The sequence below is a fragment of the Vanrija pseudolonga genome, chromosome 1, assembly GCF_020906515.1.
Source record: "Vanrija pseudolonga chromosome 1, complete sequence".
NCBI classification, from domain to species: Eukaryota; Fungi; Basidiomycota; class Tremellomycetes; order Trichosporonales; family Trichosporonaceae; genus Vanrija; species Vanrija pseudolonga.
In genome coordinates, this window is record NC_085849.1 from 1309230 (window position 1) to 1323228 (window position 13999).

The 13999-nt window shown below is 64.6% G+C and overlaps 5 protein-coding genes across 5 annotated transcripts; 2 read left to right on the top strand and 3 right to left on the bottom strand.

Annotated features, from left to right (window-relative positions):
• Positions 1–52: 52 nt before the first annotated feature.
• On the bottom strand, positions 53–2730 carry LOC62_01G000523 (uncharacterized protein; the record flags this gene model as incomplete). The annotated part of the gene is made up of 2 exons (XM_062766957.1): positions 628–2730; positions 53–588 (listed from the first exon to the last, which is right to left on the bottom strand). Exons 1-2 carry the CDS (start codon positions 2351–2353, stop codon positions 53–55), a joined length of 2262 nt encoding a protein of 753 aa, XP_062622941.1. The 5' UTR covers positions 2354–2730.
• Positions 2731–2948: 218 nt separating this feature from the next.
• gyp1 (GTPase-activating protein gyp1) lies at positions 2949–5123 on the top strand. Its single transcript, XM_062766958.1, has 5 exons — positions 2949–3776; positions 3813–4063; positions 4116–4232; positions 4270–4773; positions 4810–5123. Exons 1-5 carry the CDS (start codon positions 3074–3076, stop codon positions 5077–5079), a joined length of 1845 nt encoding a protein of 614 aa, XP_062622942.1. The 5' UTR covers positions 2949–3073; the 3' UTR covers positions 5080–5123.
• Positions 5118–8315, bottom strand: SPBC902.04 (putative RNA-binding protein; the record flags this gene model as incomplete). Its single annotated transcript, XM_062766959.1, has 6 exons — positions 5118–5714; positions 5760–6802; positions 6841–7102; positions 7150–7237; positions 7279–7348; positions 7793–8315. The coding sequence occupies 6 exons, from the start codon at positions 8313–8315 to the stop codon at positions 5250–5252; spliced, it is 2451 nt and encodes an 816-aa protein (XP_062622943.1). The 3' UTR covers positions 5118–5249.
• A 258-nt stretch (positions 8316–8573) lies between these two features.
• On the bottom strand, positions 8574–10823 carry LOC62_01G000526 (uncharacterized protein). The gene is made up of 3 exons (XM_062766960.1): positions 10221–10823; positions 9654–10183; positions 8574–9616 (listed from the first exon to the last, which is right to left on the bottom strand). The coding sequence occupies exons 1-3, from the start codon at positions 10708–10710 to the stop codon at positions 8657–8659; spliced, it is 1980 nt and encodes a 659-aa protein (XP_062622944.1). The 5' UTR covers positions 10711–10823; the 3' UTR covers positions 8574–8656.
• A 318-nt stretch (positions 10824–11141) lies between these two features.
• On the top strand, positions 11142–13764 carry dcp2 (mRNA decapping complex subunit 2). The gene is made up of 2 exons (XM_062766961.1): positions 11142–11828; positions 11870–13764. The coding sequence occupies exons 1-2, from the start codon at positions 11271–11273 to the stop codon at positions 13622–13624; spliced, it is 2313 nt and encodes a 770-aa protein (XP_062622945.1). The 5' UTR covers positions 11142–11270; the 3' UTR covers positions 13625–13764.
• The last annotated feature ends 235 nt before the right edge of the window (positions 13765–13999 follow it).

Below are 13999 nucleotides of genomic sequence, written 5' to 3' on the forward strand. Positions count from 1 at the left end.
ACTGGATGACGACACGTCCAGCTCATGCTCAATCTAATGCCTCATGCTATTACTAGTCCTCCTCCATTGCATTCTCCAGCAGCGTCTCAGTGTCCTCGGCCTCTTCCGCCTCGCGCTCCTCCGCCACACCCATGCCCGCGGCTGTGAGCGAGAGGAAGCCGATCCCTCCGAGGCTGGGCGGCGCAGCGCCAGGCGCGCTCGCGGCGTTGACTGCGGCCGACGCGCCTGGTCCGGTGGGGATGAAGGGGCCGCCTAATGGCCTGCTTGGACCAGTCAAGCCGCCGTTCCCGAGCGAAGACGACAGCACGCCCGACGTGCTGCCGATGCTCAGCGCCGGCGACGCCGCGCGCGACCGCGAGCTCATGGGTCGCGTGTACGGGTGGGGGTGGGCCGACTTGACGGGCCGCCCCAGATTCAGGTAGCCTGGCGAGCCCAGTGCCAGGGCTGAGCCAACGTGCGGCGCGTGACTCGGCGAGCTCGGTATCGGGATGGCCGTCGGCTTGGAGGGCGACAGCGCAACGTTCTGAAATGGCGATGGCGATGACCCGCGAGGCCGCTTGTACGGGTCGAACCGGTCCTCTGCGGCCGCTGGTGGGATTAGTGACTGATGCTCAAAGTAGAGCTTACCCTTTCGCTTGCCGCTTCTGATCGGGACGGGGTCGCGGTACTGCATCATGCCCGGGCTGGCAAGGCTCATGGCGCTTGGGCTCGCCCCGAGCTCGGACTTTTCCGCTGTAGGCGAGCCCAACGGCGTGCCTCCTCCTCCGCCGCCACCCATGGCTAAGCCACCAAATGCTGTCGGTAACTGGAGGCCCATTCCGGGTGATGCGCCAACAACAATGTTGAGCCGTGCCGACTTTGGCGCTTGGCCCTGCCATTGAGACCCGGGAGTGACTGTGCCCGGTGTAGGTCCGCTGTCGCTTGAGAATCCATTGGGGTTGGGGGTCATAGATCCCGGAGCCGCAGATCCAGCTCTCATTCCAGCTGGTGTACTCTTACCAGAATCTGATCGTCCAGGCCACGCGCTGCTGCTTCCGCTCGAAGCCGGGCGGTCGAGGTCCATGACGCTTGCAAACGCCGAGTTGACTGCCCCGGCCGCCGCGGACGGCGTAGGCCAGGACGGCTCGTCGTCCATCATGTCGTCCGAGTCCGAGTCGCTCGACGCCGCACGCCACCTCGCACCAAGACTGAGGCGCCGCCGTGGAATATCATCATCGTCATCGTCATCGCCACCGACCATTTCAGGAAACCTTCCTCGGGAGCCCCGTGTGTTCCGCCGTTGTCTTGGTGTAAGGGGAAGTGCAGAAGGATGCGACGTGATTAAGCGTTGGAGGCGCGCTTCCGAGCGCATCTCGTGTTCCAGCGGGGCCGACTCGGAGATAAGAGTTGCCAGGAGGGCGCCGTGGAGTGGTCTGCCTGGGAAGCGCGACTTGGTCCCCGACGAAGATGACTCGGCGTCCTCGTCCCCGCCGAGCACGTTCGACTTGCCGCCAATCGTGCGGCGGCGCTGCAAGTGACCTGGCAACCACCTCGGCGGCGAGCTCATCTCGGAGACGTCCATTCCCGAGTCGCACGCGTCGGCGCTGCGGCCTGTCGATAATGGCACGGGCGAGTTGCTCGTCTTGAGCCCCTCGATTGGAATGGGCGGCGCAGATGACACACGCTCGACAGGGGCGCCGGTGATAGCTGTGAATGGCGCGACGCTTGTGCCCCAGCGCGGCAGTGGCTGCAGTGCTGGCGGCGAGCCGATGTGGTGGTGCCCTTGCCCAAAGGACCCCGCGCCCTGGTGCTGCTGATGCGAAATGGACGTGCTCATTGCCGGCGAGTTTGAGCCGCTCGACAGGCTTGGCACATCCGACCCAAAGGCGGCGGTGGGCGAGGGCTGATCATCACTGCGTGGGCCCATGGCGTCGTTCTGGTTGGTTGGTGCCAGCGATAGCAACGACGGGCGGCGGAGGCGGCGAGTCGGGCCTGGTGATGTTGGGCTCACGGCCGTCGATGAGCCAGAGGAATGCGAGAGAGAATGAGAGTGTGAATGACCGTGGGCGTGGTTGCTGTTGAGCGTGTGTGGATGGGGCTGGCTACTGAGCGATTGAGAATGCGAGTGCGAGTGCGTGTGGTTGCCGCCAAACAGTCCCATCCCGCCGCCAGCGGTCCCACTTGGCCCGGGGGCGCCGTTGCTGCTGCTGTTTGACGAGCCGAGGCCAAAGGCTCCCGAGCTGGCTGCGAAGCGGAGCGGGGAAGCCGGCGTGCTGGTCGCAAAGGCAGGTGGGGGTTGGGCGGCTTGGTGCAAGTGGCCAGAGGAGCGCCCGTCGTCGTCATTGTTGACGAATGACGAGAAGGCGCCGCTCATCGTGGCCTTGACGTTTCCCGGGGAGACTAGGGAGGTGGCAAGCGTCGCGGCGGCGGTGGGAGGGGGGGTGGCGAGGTGCGCAGTGCACCCGAGCGGCGAGTGGGCCCCGGTCTGTGCTTGCAAGAGGGGTGCAAAAGGACGTGGAAGTTGTCAGTTGTTGGAAAGAGGGAGGTTATGGGCAAGGTGTGGGACGGGTCGTTGTCATGGCGGGATTGAGGAGGGTCTGGGGTGGAGGTGAGGGTGACTCGGGTCGTCACGAGCAGGTGTGATGCTGCTGGGCGGGCCAAGACAATTGTTGTTGCAGGCGTCGTTGAGCGCCCTATTTAAAATCGATTCTGACAGATTGCTGCACAATGCCAACAAGAGTAGTGATGATGATGAGAAGAGTGAAGAATGTGTGCGTGTGAGCGAGGGAGATGTCTCAGTGAGACATTGCCTGCCTGGCTGGAGTCGGCTGCCTGCCTGCCTGCCTGCCTGCCTGGTGGACACTCTCACTCCACTGTGGATCCACTTGCACTTGGCACTAGACCACCACCGAGCCACCTTCCAGCAAAACACGCCTCACAATCAACCTCGACCCCCATCGCACTCTCATCAACAATCACTCACTGCATCAATCACACACACGACAGCATCCCTCCCCATCCTTCCCCATCCTTCCCCATCCCCCCCATCCTCCCCCATCCATAGCTCACTGCCCATGCTCAGAACAAAGCAGGCATGAGCCACGCACAGCAGCAGCAAGCGCCGTCCCCCACCGCCGCGGCACCGCCAGCAAGGCCCCATTCCGCCCACCCCTACATGATGACGCTCAGCACTGGCCTCTTCCGCTCCAGCTCCCACCCCACACGGCCAGCAAGCGGCAATACCACCCCGCAGGACGAGAACCCGCCAGCCGGGCGCTCCAGGCGCAGCCGCGACGCCGAGTGGGACGACGCGTGGGACTCGAGCTCGGACCGGTCGGACGACGACGAGCGCCCCGCGGCGCCGCGCTTTACGCCGCGGCGGAGCACGAGCACGGGCGCGAGCGCCAGCTCGGTGCCCGCTGCGACCAGCACGAACGCGAACGCTGCCCCGATCCCCATCCGGCGCGCCGCGGAGACGGAAGCGAGCCCCCCGCCCGCCGGGGCCGGCTCGGGCTCCATCTCAACGTCGTGGGTGAGCGCAAGCTATCACCCGACCCCGGCACGGGGCACGCCGCCGTCTGGCCCGGCAACGCGCGCGCTCGCTTCCTCGTCGGGCTCGCAGGCCCGCGTGGCCACCCCGCCGCCGGCCGAACCGCACGCGCCAGCACCGACGAGGCTGCCCCCCGGCGGCGCATGGGAGATTGTCGAGACGGCCGACGCCGCCGAGGCGCCCTCCACGCCCACGGCCAAGGCCGGTGCTGAAGCTGTGCGCGCCGACGCGGACGATATTCTGAGAGGTGAGGAAGGTGGTTGACGGCGCTGACCCCACCAAGACCCGTTGCACCTCCTCGGCTCGCTCAACTCGAGCTCAGCGCCGCCAACGCCTGGCCGTACCTCGCCCGCACCGCGATCGGGCGCCACCATGTCGAGACAGAGAAGCGTGCGGACCGAGCGGCGGCGGGAGCGATTCGTGCGCATCCTCGCCGGCGACTCGGGCGGCGCGATAGACATTGCCGCCGTGCGCGCCATTGCATGGTCTGGCGTGCCAGAGGAGATTCGGCCGATCGTGTGGCAGCTGTTGTTGGTGCGTAGGGCGACGGGCCGAACGCCGAGTAGAGCTCACCCACCCCGCGCAGAACTACCTCCCCCTCGCGTCCCAGCCCCGCCTTGCAACCCTTCAGCGCAAGCGGAAAGAGTACAGCCAGCTCGTGGAGCAGTACTTTGGACGGGGGCCCGCATCGCTCGACCAGCAGGTAAGCCCATGCCACTCCTCACGCGCTCACGCAGCAGATCTGGCACCAGATCGAGATCGACGTGCCCCGCACGCGGCCCGGCGCACCGCTGTGGAGCTGTCCCGCGACACAGCGGGCATTAGAACGCATCCTGTATGTGTGGGCGATACGGCACCCGGCGAGCGGGTACGTTCAGGGGATCAACGACCTCGCGACGCCGTTCTTCGAGGTGTTCTTGTCGGCGTACGTGAGCGTCGACCCCGAGTCATTCGACGCCGGCGCCCTGCCCGCCCCGATCCTCGCGGCGATCGAGGCAGACTCGTTCTGGTGTCTCACCAAGCTGCTCGACGGCATCCAGGACCACTACATCTCGCAGCAGCCCGGTATCCAGCGCCTCGTGAAGCGCATGGGCGAGCTCATCAAGCGCATCGACGCGCCGCTCGCCGCGCACTTTGAGGATCATGGCGTCGAGTACATGCAGTTCGCGTTCCGGTGGATGAACTGTCTGCTCATGCGCGAGATTAGCGTCAAGTGTACTATCCGCATGTGGGACACGTATTTGGTGGGTTATCGCTCTGGGCAAAACTGACCCGCACAGTCCGAAGGCGCAGACGCATTCTCCCAGTTCCACCTCTACGTCTGCTCAGCCCTCCTGGTCAAGTTCTCTGACCGGCTCCGCGAGATGGACTTCCAGGAGATCATCATGTTCCTCCAGCGCCTGCCGACGACCAACTGGACCGACCACGACATTGAGCTGTTGTTGTCGGAAGCGTTTGTGCTTAAGAACACGTGGTCGGGCGCCGAGAACCACTTTGCAAACCTCCAAGTCAATGGAAACAACAGCTTTGGCATGCTCGGGAGAACATAGCATTACAGCACGAGATAATAGTAGCGCCATAGCAGCCGTAAAGCACCAATGCAGTACATGCTATGCTAGCCTCGCCTCCAATGCGGCTCGGGCTGACGACAACCAAGGATCACACGACAGATGTCTTCTTCTTTTTGTTTATACGTCTATGCTGCTACAGATACCACCACCTAGTCGAGGTCGCGGTCGCGGCGCTCGCCCTCCTCCATGTCGACCTCGCCGTCGCCGTCCGCCGCCCCAGCCGCCGCAGATGCAGCGCCGTTGCCAGCGTATGCTGGCGCCGGGGCCGAGTGCCACGCGGCGTTGAGGTTGCCAGCGAGGTTGGGAATGTCCTTTGTGCCGTGCGAGAGCGCCTTCTCGGCCTTCTCGCGCGACTCGTACGTCGCCAACAAGCCGCCATCGGGGCCAGTCTCGATCCGCCCGCCCGTGCTCTCGAACCACTCGCGCACGGCGGCGTCGCCGCCAGCCAGCGCATCACCAGTGAGGTGGATCGTCGTCGAGCGGTTGTCGAGGCGCATCGGGCGCGTGAAAGCGCCGCCGCGGCCGCGTCCCCGTCCGCGCGCACGCGGGCTGCCGCGAGGAGCGCCGCGGCCGTACGGCGAGAAACGGTTGCCAGTGATACCGAGGGAGGACGCCTGGGGAGTTAGGCTCGACACTCGCTCCGACAACAGCCCACTCACCTTGTCCTTCAGGGCTGACAGCTGCGCGTTGAGCTTGAGCAGCTCGGCCTGGTCGGCGCCGGCGCTCGTCTCCATGCCGTGCTTGGCCAGCTCGGCGTCGAGGCGGTCCTTGTCCGTCATGTCCGTGTCAACTGGCTCGGGCGCGGGCTTGTCGGCCTCCTCCATCTCCTTGGCAATCTCCTTGATGCGGCCGAGGATGGCGACCTTGTCCTCCTTTGACGCGGTGGCCGCGCGCGCAAACAGGACCTTTTGCTCGGCGATCAGCGTCTCCTTCTTCTGGCGCTTCTCCTTGGCCTCGAGGAGCGCGAGCGTCTTCTTGAGCCGGCTCTCGGGGCCCTCGAGCTTGGCGACCACGTCGCCCTGGGCATTCTCGCCGCTCTCCAGCTTCTTCATGTTGGCGATGAGCTGCGCGCTCTTCTCGAGCGCCTTCTGGCCCTCCTCGCCCTGGCCGGGGCGGGGACGGTGCCACAGCACCTTGACATGCCGCGAGCCAAACACGGCCTCGTCCGACTTCCACGCCTTGTACGCCTCGCGGTTAGAACCAAACGACACGAGTGCTCTTTTCGAGTTGCCCTCGATAGCGACGTTTGTCACGTCGCCAAACTGGCCAAAGTAGTCGCGGATCGCGCCCATTGACAGGTGCTGCGGCGGCACGTCGGTGATGAGAATCGTCGTTGATGTCCGGTCCGAGGGGGGACGGTTCGTGCCCTGGAAGTCTGCTGCTGGGCCGCCACCAGGAGGGAAGGGCATGAACGGTGGGCCGCCAGGCATGCCAGGCGGCCCTCCCATGAAGGGAGGCATGTTGGGGTCGAACGGCATGCCGGGCATGGGGCCCATGGGACCCCCTGGTCCGCCGCCGCGTCCGCCACGGTGTCCTCCCCGTCCGCGTCCTCGGGGGCCGCCGCGCCCTCCGGGTCCAGGAGGCCCCATGAAGCCCTGCTGGGCCTGCTGCATCTGGAACATCATCTGCTCGGGTGTTGGGATGAAGACGTCGTCCGAGTGTTCGAAGGGGCAGTTGACTCCGCGCATGCAGAATCCGCGTTCTGGAGGGTCAGCAATGCCTTCGCGTTCGGCCACCCACCATGATAGTCGCGGCAGCGAGCGCGCTTCCGCGGCGCCTGTCCACCCTGTGGCGCGCCGACCTCTCCCGCCTCGCCCATCTCGATCTCGTTGCCCGCGCGTCTTGGCGACGACGGGCCCGCGACGGGCTCAGCGGCAGGGGCAGCTGGAGCACCAGCCTGCTGCTGGGGGAGGTACGACTTTGTATGCAATGTTGTGAAGCAGAGGTCGACGAAGGGGGCGGAGTTGGCGTCGAGGAACTCTTTGAGCTCGTCGACCATGTACTGGGATGTGTCAGTGGCTTTATCCCTCCACGGCAAGCCACCCGCACCTTCTTCCACTCGGCCTCGGTCATGCTCGACTCGTGCTTGAGCAGCGCGATGATATAGTCGGCGAGCACGTCGGGATCGGCGTCGCACCTGGGGGACTGTCAGCGGCAACTCGCAAGGAGGCAACTTACATCGGCTCGAGGGTGGTGATGAGCCACCGCTTAAAGTCTGGCGACTCGCATGCCTCGCTGAAGGACATGGCTGCGGGTGGGTGTGTGGGGCTGTGTTGTGTGTTGTTGAGAGGTGTAAGTGTCTGTTGGATGAGGATGGTTTGTCAGTGTAGTTCTGGCTGCTTGGATTTCTGGACGACGGCGAAAGAGGAAAACGCGACCAGTGATGTCGATGGTCGGCGGGAGTAAAGCCACGTGGCCGCACGTGGTACTGGCGCCGGTGCCCCATTGTTGACGACGAGAACGATGCCCTGCTAGCTGCTGCGTCTACATGCTCTGCGTTTGCTCTCATGCTCTCTAACAAGGCCCGAGTGCGACAAGACGACGGCCAGGCAGCACGTATTGCCCTGGATCGACACGCCCAACAATGCAATACATGAAGTGTACCCTCCTCCTCCTCCCCCTCCTTCCCTCGTCCATCCGCCACGCTCCCCTACTCTGCCGTCAGCCACGCCCCAAAGTCTGTGGGACTCACGAAAGTCGACCTCTTCCAACGGCTTGCCCCCAGCAACAACAGGCTCAGCATTGACGATGACGCTGACCCAGCGCGCGCCCTCGGGGCCAGCCTCCCACCCGTGCACCGTGCCCCGTTGAATAACAATCTCGCCGGCTTGCACGAGCGTGCGCTTCTCCTTCCCCTCGCCGTCGGGCGTGATGAGGTACACGCTGCCCTTCAACAAAACATTGTAGTCGACCGAGTTGGTGCGGTGCATCGCGACGCGGAAGTTCGGCGCGAGGTCGGTGACCTGCGCGTTGACGCCGTTAGGCGTCACCACGGCGGGCGCGAGCGCCGCCGCGGCGTCGATGCCTGCGCTGTCGATGGCATGTGTCGACTTGGCAGGCAGGCCGAGGGTCGCGAAGAGCGCGGTGAAGGCCGCACCCCCGTCCAGAGCTGTGCGGAACGGCGGCGTGTCGTCGTGCAGCTCGACCTGCGAGCCGTCGGTGTCCGCCTCGGCGTGCGAGGTGACGATGCGCCGGAAGGGGCCGTACATTGACATTGTTGGGCGAGGTGGTGTGGGAGATGGGGTGCTGGGGCTGGGGAAGGAGCTGCACCGCGCGCGGACGACAGCCGTCCGCGCTTTATGTGGTCGCGGCGCGGCAATGCTGGTTGTGCTGGCTGGCCGATTTATCGGCTGGCTTGGGCCGGTACGTCTTTGTGCCGATGAACCGGGCGTCATTCCGGCGGATTGGCGAGGCCGCAGCTGCATCGACGACGCCGGCGACGGTGCGCTTGGCGAGGAGATGTACCGAAGCCATGGAGAACGGCACACTGCATGCACTACCCCGAGACCGACAGCCGTGTCACTTCTATCATTCTAGCATTGCCTACTACACTACACTACATCACAACACACTTCCCCTCGTCCTTGATGAACGGCAGCTCCTTCTGCGCCTCAGCGAGCCCGGCCCACGGCTTGAGCTCGTTCCACGCCTCGACCCACTGGGGCTCGAGGTCGCCGGCCGACGGCTGCGCAAAGACACGCAGCGCGACCCACTTGGTCTGCCCGGCGCCAACGTGGCCCAGCACGGTCGGGAAGACGGTGCGCCCCGATACGAGGTTGGTGCTCGCCGCCATGTCGTGCACGACGGCCTCGCCCGTGCCGAGCAGGTCGTAGACGGCGCTCACCCCCGCCTTGGACGTCGCAATCGCCGCGCGCTTGTCGGCCGCCTCGTACCGCCCGTGCGCTGTCCCAACGCTCTGCACGACAGGCAGATGCCGCTCCGAGTGCTTGGGACCCGTGTGCGAGTGGATGGCGAACCCGCCCGACGAGAACTTGATCCCGCGCCCCGACTCGATGCGGTGCACGCGCGTGTGCCACGGCGTGTGCTTGTCCGGCGGAGGGATAAGCCACGTCGTGATCGTGATGTTGGGCTTGGGCTTCCAAGTCGACTTGATCACGCCCTCGTCCGACACGCTCACGTCGGTGAGGTTGCGTGACACCTGCCAGTACTCGCCGTCGTCGTCCTCGCAGATGCTGATTGTCGAGTCGGCCGCCGCCGAGTCGAGGCCATACTGGCCTCCGACGACCGAGAAGCCAAACGCTGACGAGTACGCCAGCTTGCCGTACTTTGCTGCCGTCTGCAGCATGGGCCAGTTGGTGCACTGCCCGCTGGTCAGGAGGAAGGTGTGCCCCGCGGCGTGGGAGAAGGTCTGGAGCCACGGCTTGACGACGGCGTTCTCGCTGAACACCTCGGGGATGGACTCCTCCTCGGCTGTCCAGAACGGATGCTCCTTGGGCAGCGCCATGACGAAGAAGGTCTTGAGAGCCCAGTAGGGCGACTGGGGCGAGTTGTATTGCTGAAGGTTAGCTGCCGACACGATTGCTCTAACCCACCTCGCTCATGAACAGTGATGGATAGGTCCACCCGATCGTCAAGCTGCCATCACGCGCAAAGACGCTCTCCTTCTGGGTGAAGTATCGAATGGATCGGAGGACAAGACCCTTGACCACGCCCCAGGTGAGCGGTGCAGGCAGCGGGTGCTCATCGTCGGTCGCGTACGCCAGCGCGGACCAGAAGGCCGCCGTGGCAAAGCGATATGTCATGCTGCGTCCGAATGGGATCGACGCGCCGTCGGGCGCGAACAGGTGGATCACGTTCGGGATGTTGGCCAGCGTCCGCGTCCAGATCTTGCTGATCCGCGCCTTGTCCTGTGGCGCGAGGCGGGTGTACAACAGCGAGTAGAACGGGATGGCAAACGACGTCGCGTAGTAGTCGTACGCGATCATCTGGTCGCATGGCCCGTCGGCAGGGAACCCGTCGGCGTTGTAGTGGCTCTCGACAAACTCGAGCGTCTCCTCGATCGCGGCCTCCGAGTACTCGGCGCCGACAGACTTGAGGCTGACGTTGGCGAGGATGCGGAACCCTGGGCGTCAGCAAAACCCACGCGATCACACACTCACATCGCCAATTGTTAGGCGGGATCTCGACGTCGTTGATCGCCGTGATCCACTTCGCCACTCGGGTCTTCGCCTCGTCCGACAGCGGGGTCCAGAAGACGTCGGGCGCGATAGCAATGGCGACAGCAACGGCCGCGATCTCAACACAGCGCTGGTCGCGATCTCTCAGCTTGCCCCAGTACTCCTCGTGCGCAGGGTTGGTGCCGTTGTCCAGGCCCGCTCGCCACCGGTCGCCGAGCGGCCGGAGGAGTGGGTGGTCGGGCTCGGCAGCGAGCGCCGGAGCGAGGCCCCACAGGGCGCGCGCATAGCCCTCGAACTGGGCTGCAATCTCGCCGAATACCACGCCGCCCTGGAACAGCTCGACGCGCGCCCCGCCGGCCGACTGTGCGTCGGCGAGCGGCGCGAGCAGGTCGAGCAGGAGCTGGACGGCGTCGTCCCGCGTCCGAAGCGGGTTGGACGTGATGGCCTTTACGGCGGGCGAGGGGGTGAACATGCTACTGGTGTTGACGGGGGGCCGCTGCCGCTGTGCATGCTGCGTGCGGCCTTTATAGATGCAGGCTTCGGAAATAGGAGGAGCAAGGGAGAGATGGGGGCCGGCGGTGGCCCGGTCGGATGGAGCATCCTGTGTGTGTGTGGAGGTGGCCCGAGTCGGCTGCTGCCAAGAGTGGGGGGAGTGTGTGTGGACGCTATTTCCCCACATCCGGACACTTGACCCCCGCAAAGGACGGCCGCGGAATGACACAGAGACAGGGATGTGATAATAAATGATGACGTGTAAACGGGATGCAACCACGTGCATTCCATGCGGCCCAGGCACGGGACTGGCGGTTGTGTCGAGTTGCGTTGCTTGCTGCCTCGCCGCCGCCTGCCTGCGCGCGTCACATCGCCCCTCCTGCGACTTCTTATCAACCTTCATCATCATCACGGCAAACAACCAACATCAACGCGACTGTCTACTCGACAACAGCGGCAGCAAGGTACCTAACCCACACGCTACGGCGCCCACCACCCAACTATTACCCTCCGCGTCCCACCCCCCCTACAATCCCAACAATGCCCGCGCGGCCAATCACACCTCACCGCGCTCGCCCTCCGCACATGGACCATCACCCGTCGCCATCATCTGCAGGGCCATCACATACGCCAGTAGCGGCACAGACGGAAGATGAAGACGGCGGCGATGAGAACGTCTTCCGAGACATGACGTTTGAAGAGGTCCTCGAGGACCTCAACGCCCGCTTCCTCGTCAACCTCCCAGAACAAGAGACGAGCCTCGTGCGCGTCTACTGGCAGGCAGAGCAGGCCCACTGGTTCTACGAAGACTACATCAGACCGCTCAACCCCTTCCTCCCGTCTCTATCCCAGCGGCAGTTTACGCATCTCATCATCGAGTCGTCGCCGCTGTATGCCAACTCGGCCATCGACTATGACGCCATATGGGAAGAGTACTGCGCGTACAAGAAGATGGTGCCATGCTGCGGCGGCATCATCATCTCGGCCAACGGGGACAAGGTGCTCATGGTGCGAGGATGGAAGTCGAACGCTGGCTGGTGCTTTCCCCGAGGCAAGATCAACTCGGAAGAATCCGACATGGACTGTGCGATCCGAGAAGTGAGTGAATTGTTGGTTTATCGAGCCTAACGCCCCTCTAGGTTGAAGAAGAGACAGGCTACGACATGTCGGGAAAAGTCAACGAGAAGGACTTTATCAAGACGCAGATCAGCGCCCAGGAGGTGACCATGTTCCTTGCCAAGGGCGTCGACGAGTCGACAGTGTTCGAGACACAGACCCGCAAGGAGATTGGTGCGATCGAGTGGATCCCATTCTACGACTTGCCGACCTGGACCAACAAGAAGGGACCAAAGCGCACCGGTGGCAAGGGACAGAAGAAGTTCTACAACGTCACGCCGTTTGTCGGCCCACTCAAGAAGTGGCTGGCAAAGAACGGCATCAACCCGTACCCACCCAGACCTAAAGAGAAGCAGCAGCACACCAACAACATTCCTGGGTCGGCTGGCAAGCAGGGCAAGGAGCGCCACCTGCAGCCCTTTGCGTTTGACGACACGCATGCCGCCGCTCAGCAGCCTGCGACTGCAATCGACCATCTCTTTGCCAAGTTTATCCAGAAGGACGAGGGTGTCCTGGCACTGGAAAGCGACAATGCCCGCAAGCTCGACCAGCTGTTCTCAAACCTGGAGCCAAAGAGCGCCGAGCAGCAAGCACAGGAGCGCAAGGAGGATGACGCGTTAGCGAGTCTTCTCAGCGGTCTGTCAACCGTGGCTGCGCCAGCACCACCACAGCACGTCTCTGCACCCCCGGCCGACCCCAAACAATCAAAGCTCCTCGGCATCCTCAACGCGCCAAAGGCAGCACCATCTACTACTCCCGCATCTCCCCCACGATCGACTCATCAATCTAACCTGCTCTCCATGCTTGCCTCGCCACCTAAGCCCGGCGCTTCCCTCCATGCTACGCCATCTCCCGCAGCAACAGGGTCCGCCGACAACCACGATGACCGCCGCAGCCGCCAACAGGCTCTCCTCGAAGCCAGCTTTGGCTCAGAGTTTGGCGCACCCCAACCCAACCTCTCCGTCCCTCCACGATCGCACACCCACTCTGCGGCGACATCGACCGGCACCTACCCGACTCCCAACGTCGCCCCGATCGACATGCCCTCGCCGCAAAACTACACCAACCCCGGCTGGCACGAGCCGCCGCAGCCGCCTCCCCAGCAACCACAGTTCAACCAATACTCGCCCGAGGCGCCTCAGCACCGGGCATATGACGGCTCGCCGCAGCGTCTTGGCCAGTATGCGTCGCCTCTTCAACAGCCGGGGCAGTTTGTTCAGCCGGGCTACCAGCAGCCCCCACAACAGTTCCTCCCCCCGGCTCCGCCCAACGGCGGCCCGGCGCCGAGCGATCACCAGCGTGCGCTCCTCGGCACGCTGTTTGGCGCCGGCGGTGGGGCTCCCAGGCCCCAAGCCGGCTTCCCTCCCCTAGGTGCTCCCTTTGGAGCGTACCCGTTAGGACCTCAGCCCGGCAACTTCCCTCCTGGCGGCCTTCCTCCCGGCAATCTCCCTCCCCCCGGGTTCGGACCGGGCGGGTTCCCCAACCAGTACGGTGCTCGGCCATCTGCGACTGGGCAGTATGGCGCTGTGCCTCCCCCGCTTCAACAGCAACGGGTGTACAGCGGAGGATACGCGCCGCCACTGGGGGCAGCGTATGGTGGCCCCGGGCCGCAAGGCAATCTCCCGCCGCTGCAGCAGCAGCCTCTGGGCCCCCCTCCGGGCCTCGCTCCGCTGCCCGTCCCGCCTGCCGCGCAGCCGATCTCGCCTTCGGCCGTGCACCAGCCTGTGCCGCGCCCGCCTGTCGGTGGCGGCCTGCTCGGGCTGATGGGCGGGCGTTAGTGGATGTGTGGAGGATGTCTGGATGTGTGGAGGTGGGGGTGGTGGAGGCCGGAGGACGCCGAGGCACATGACTGTTTCAGAAGGAAGTACAGGTCTATAGGGTACGATTCCTCGTCATGTGTATGCAGGCGTGTGGCGCGTGTGGTGGTGTGTCGTTGGTCTTGGCTTGGTGGCAATGACTTGGTCTCAGCTGACTGATAACATAACACCGGTCCGGTGGTTAGCGCGTGCAGTGGGGCCAGGGCGGCCGGGAGTACAGCTGAGATACCAGCGGGGCCCTGTGGGCAGCCAGCGTGGGTCGTCGCCCACCGCGGCGCCGCATATAGCGCGTCTGCTGGCTCTCTCCGTGCCCTCTCCCTGGGCTGCGGCGTCCGG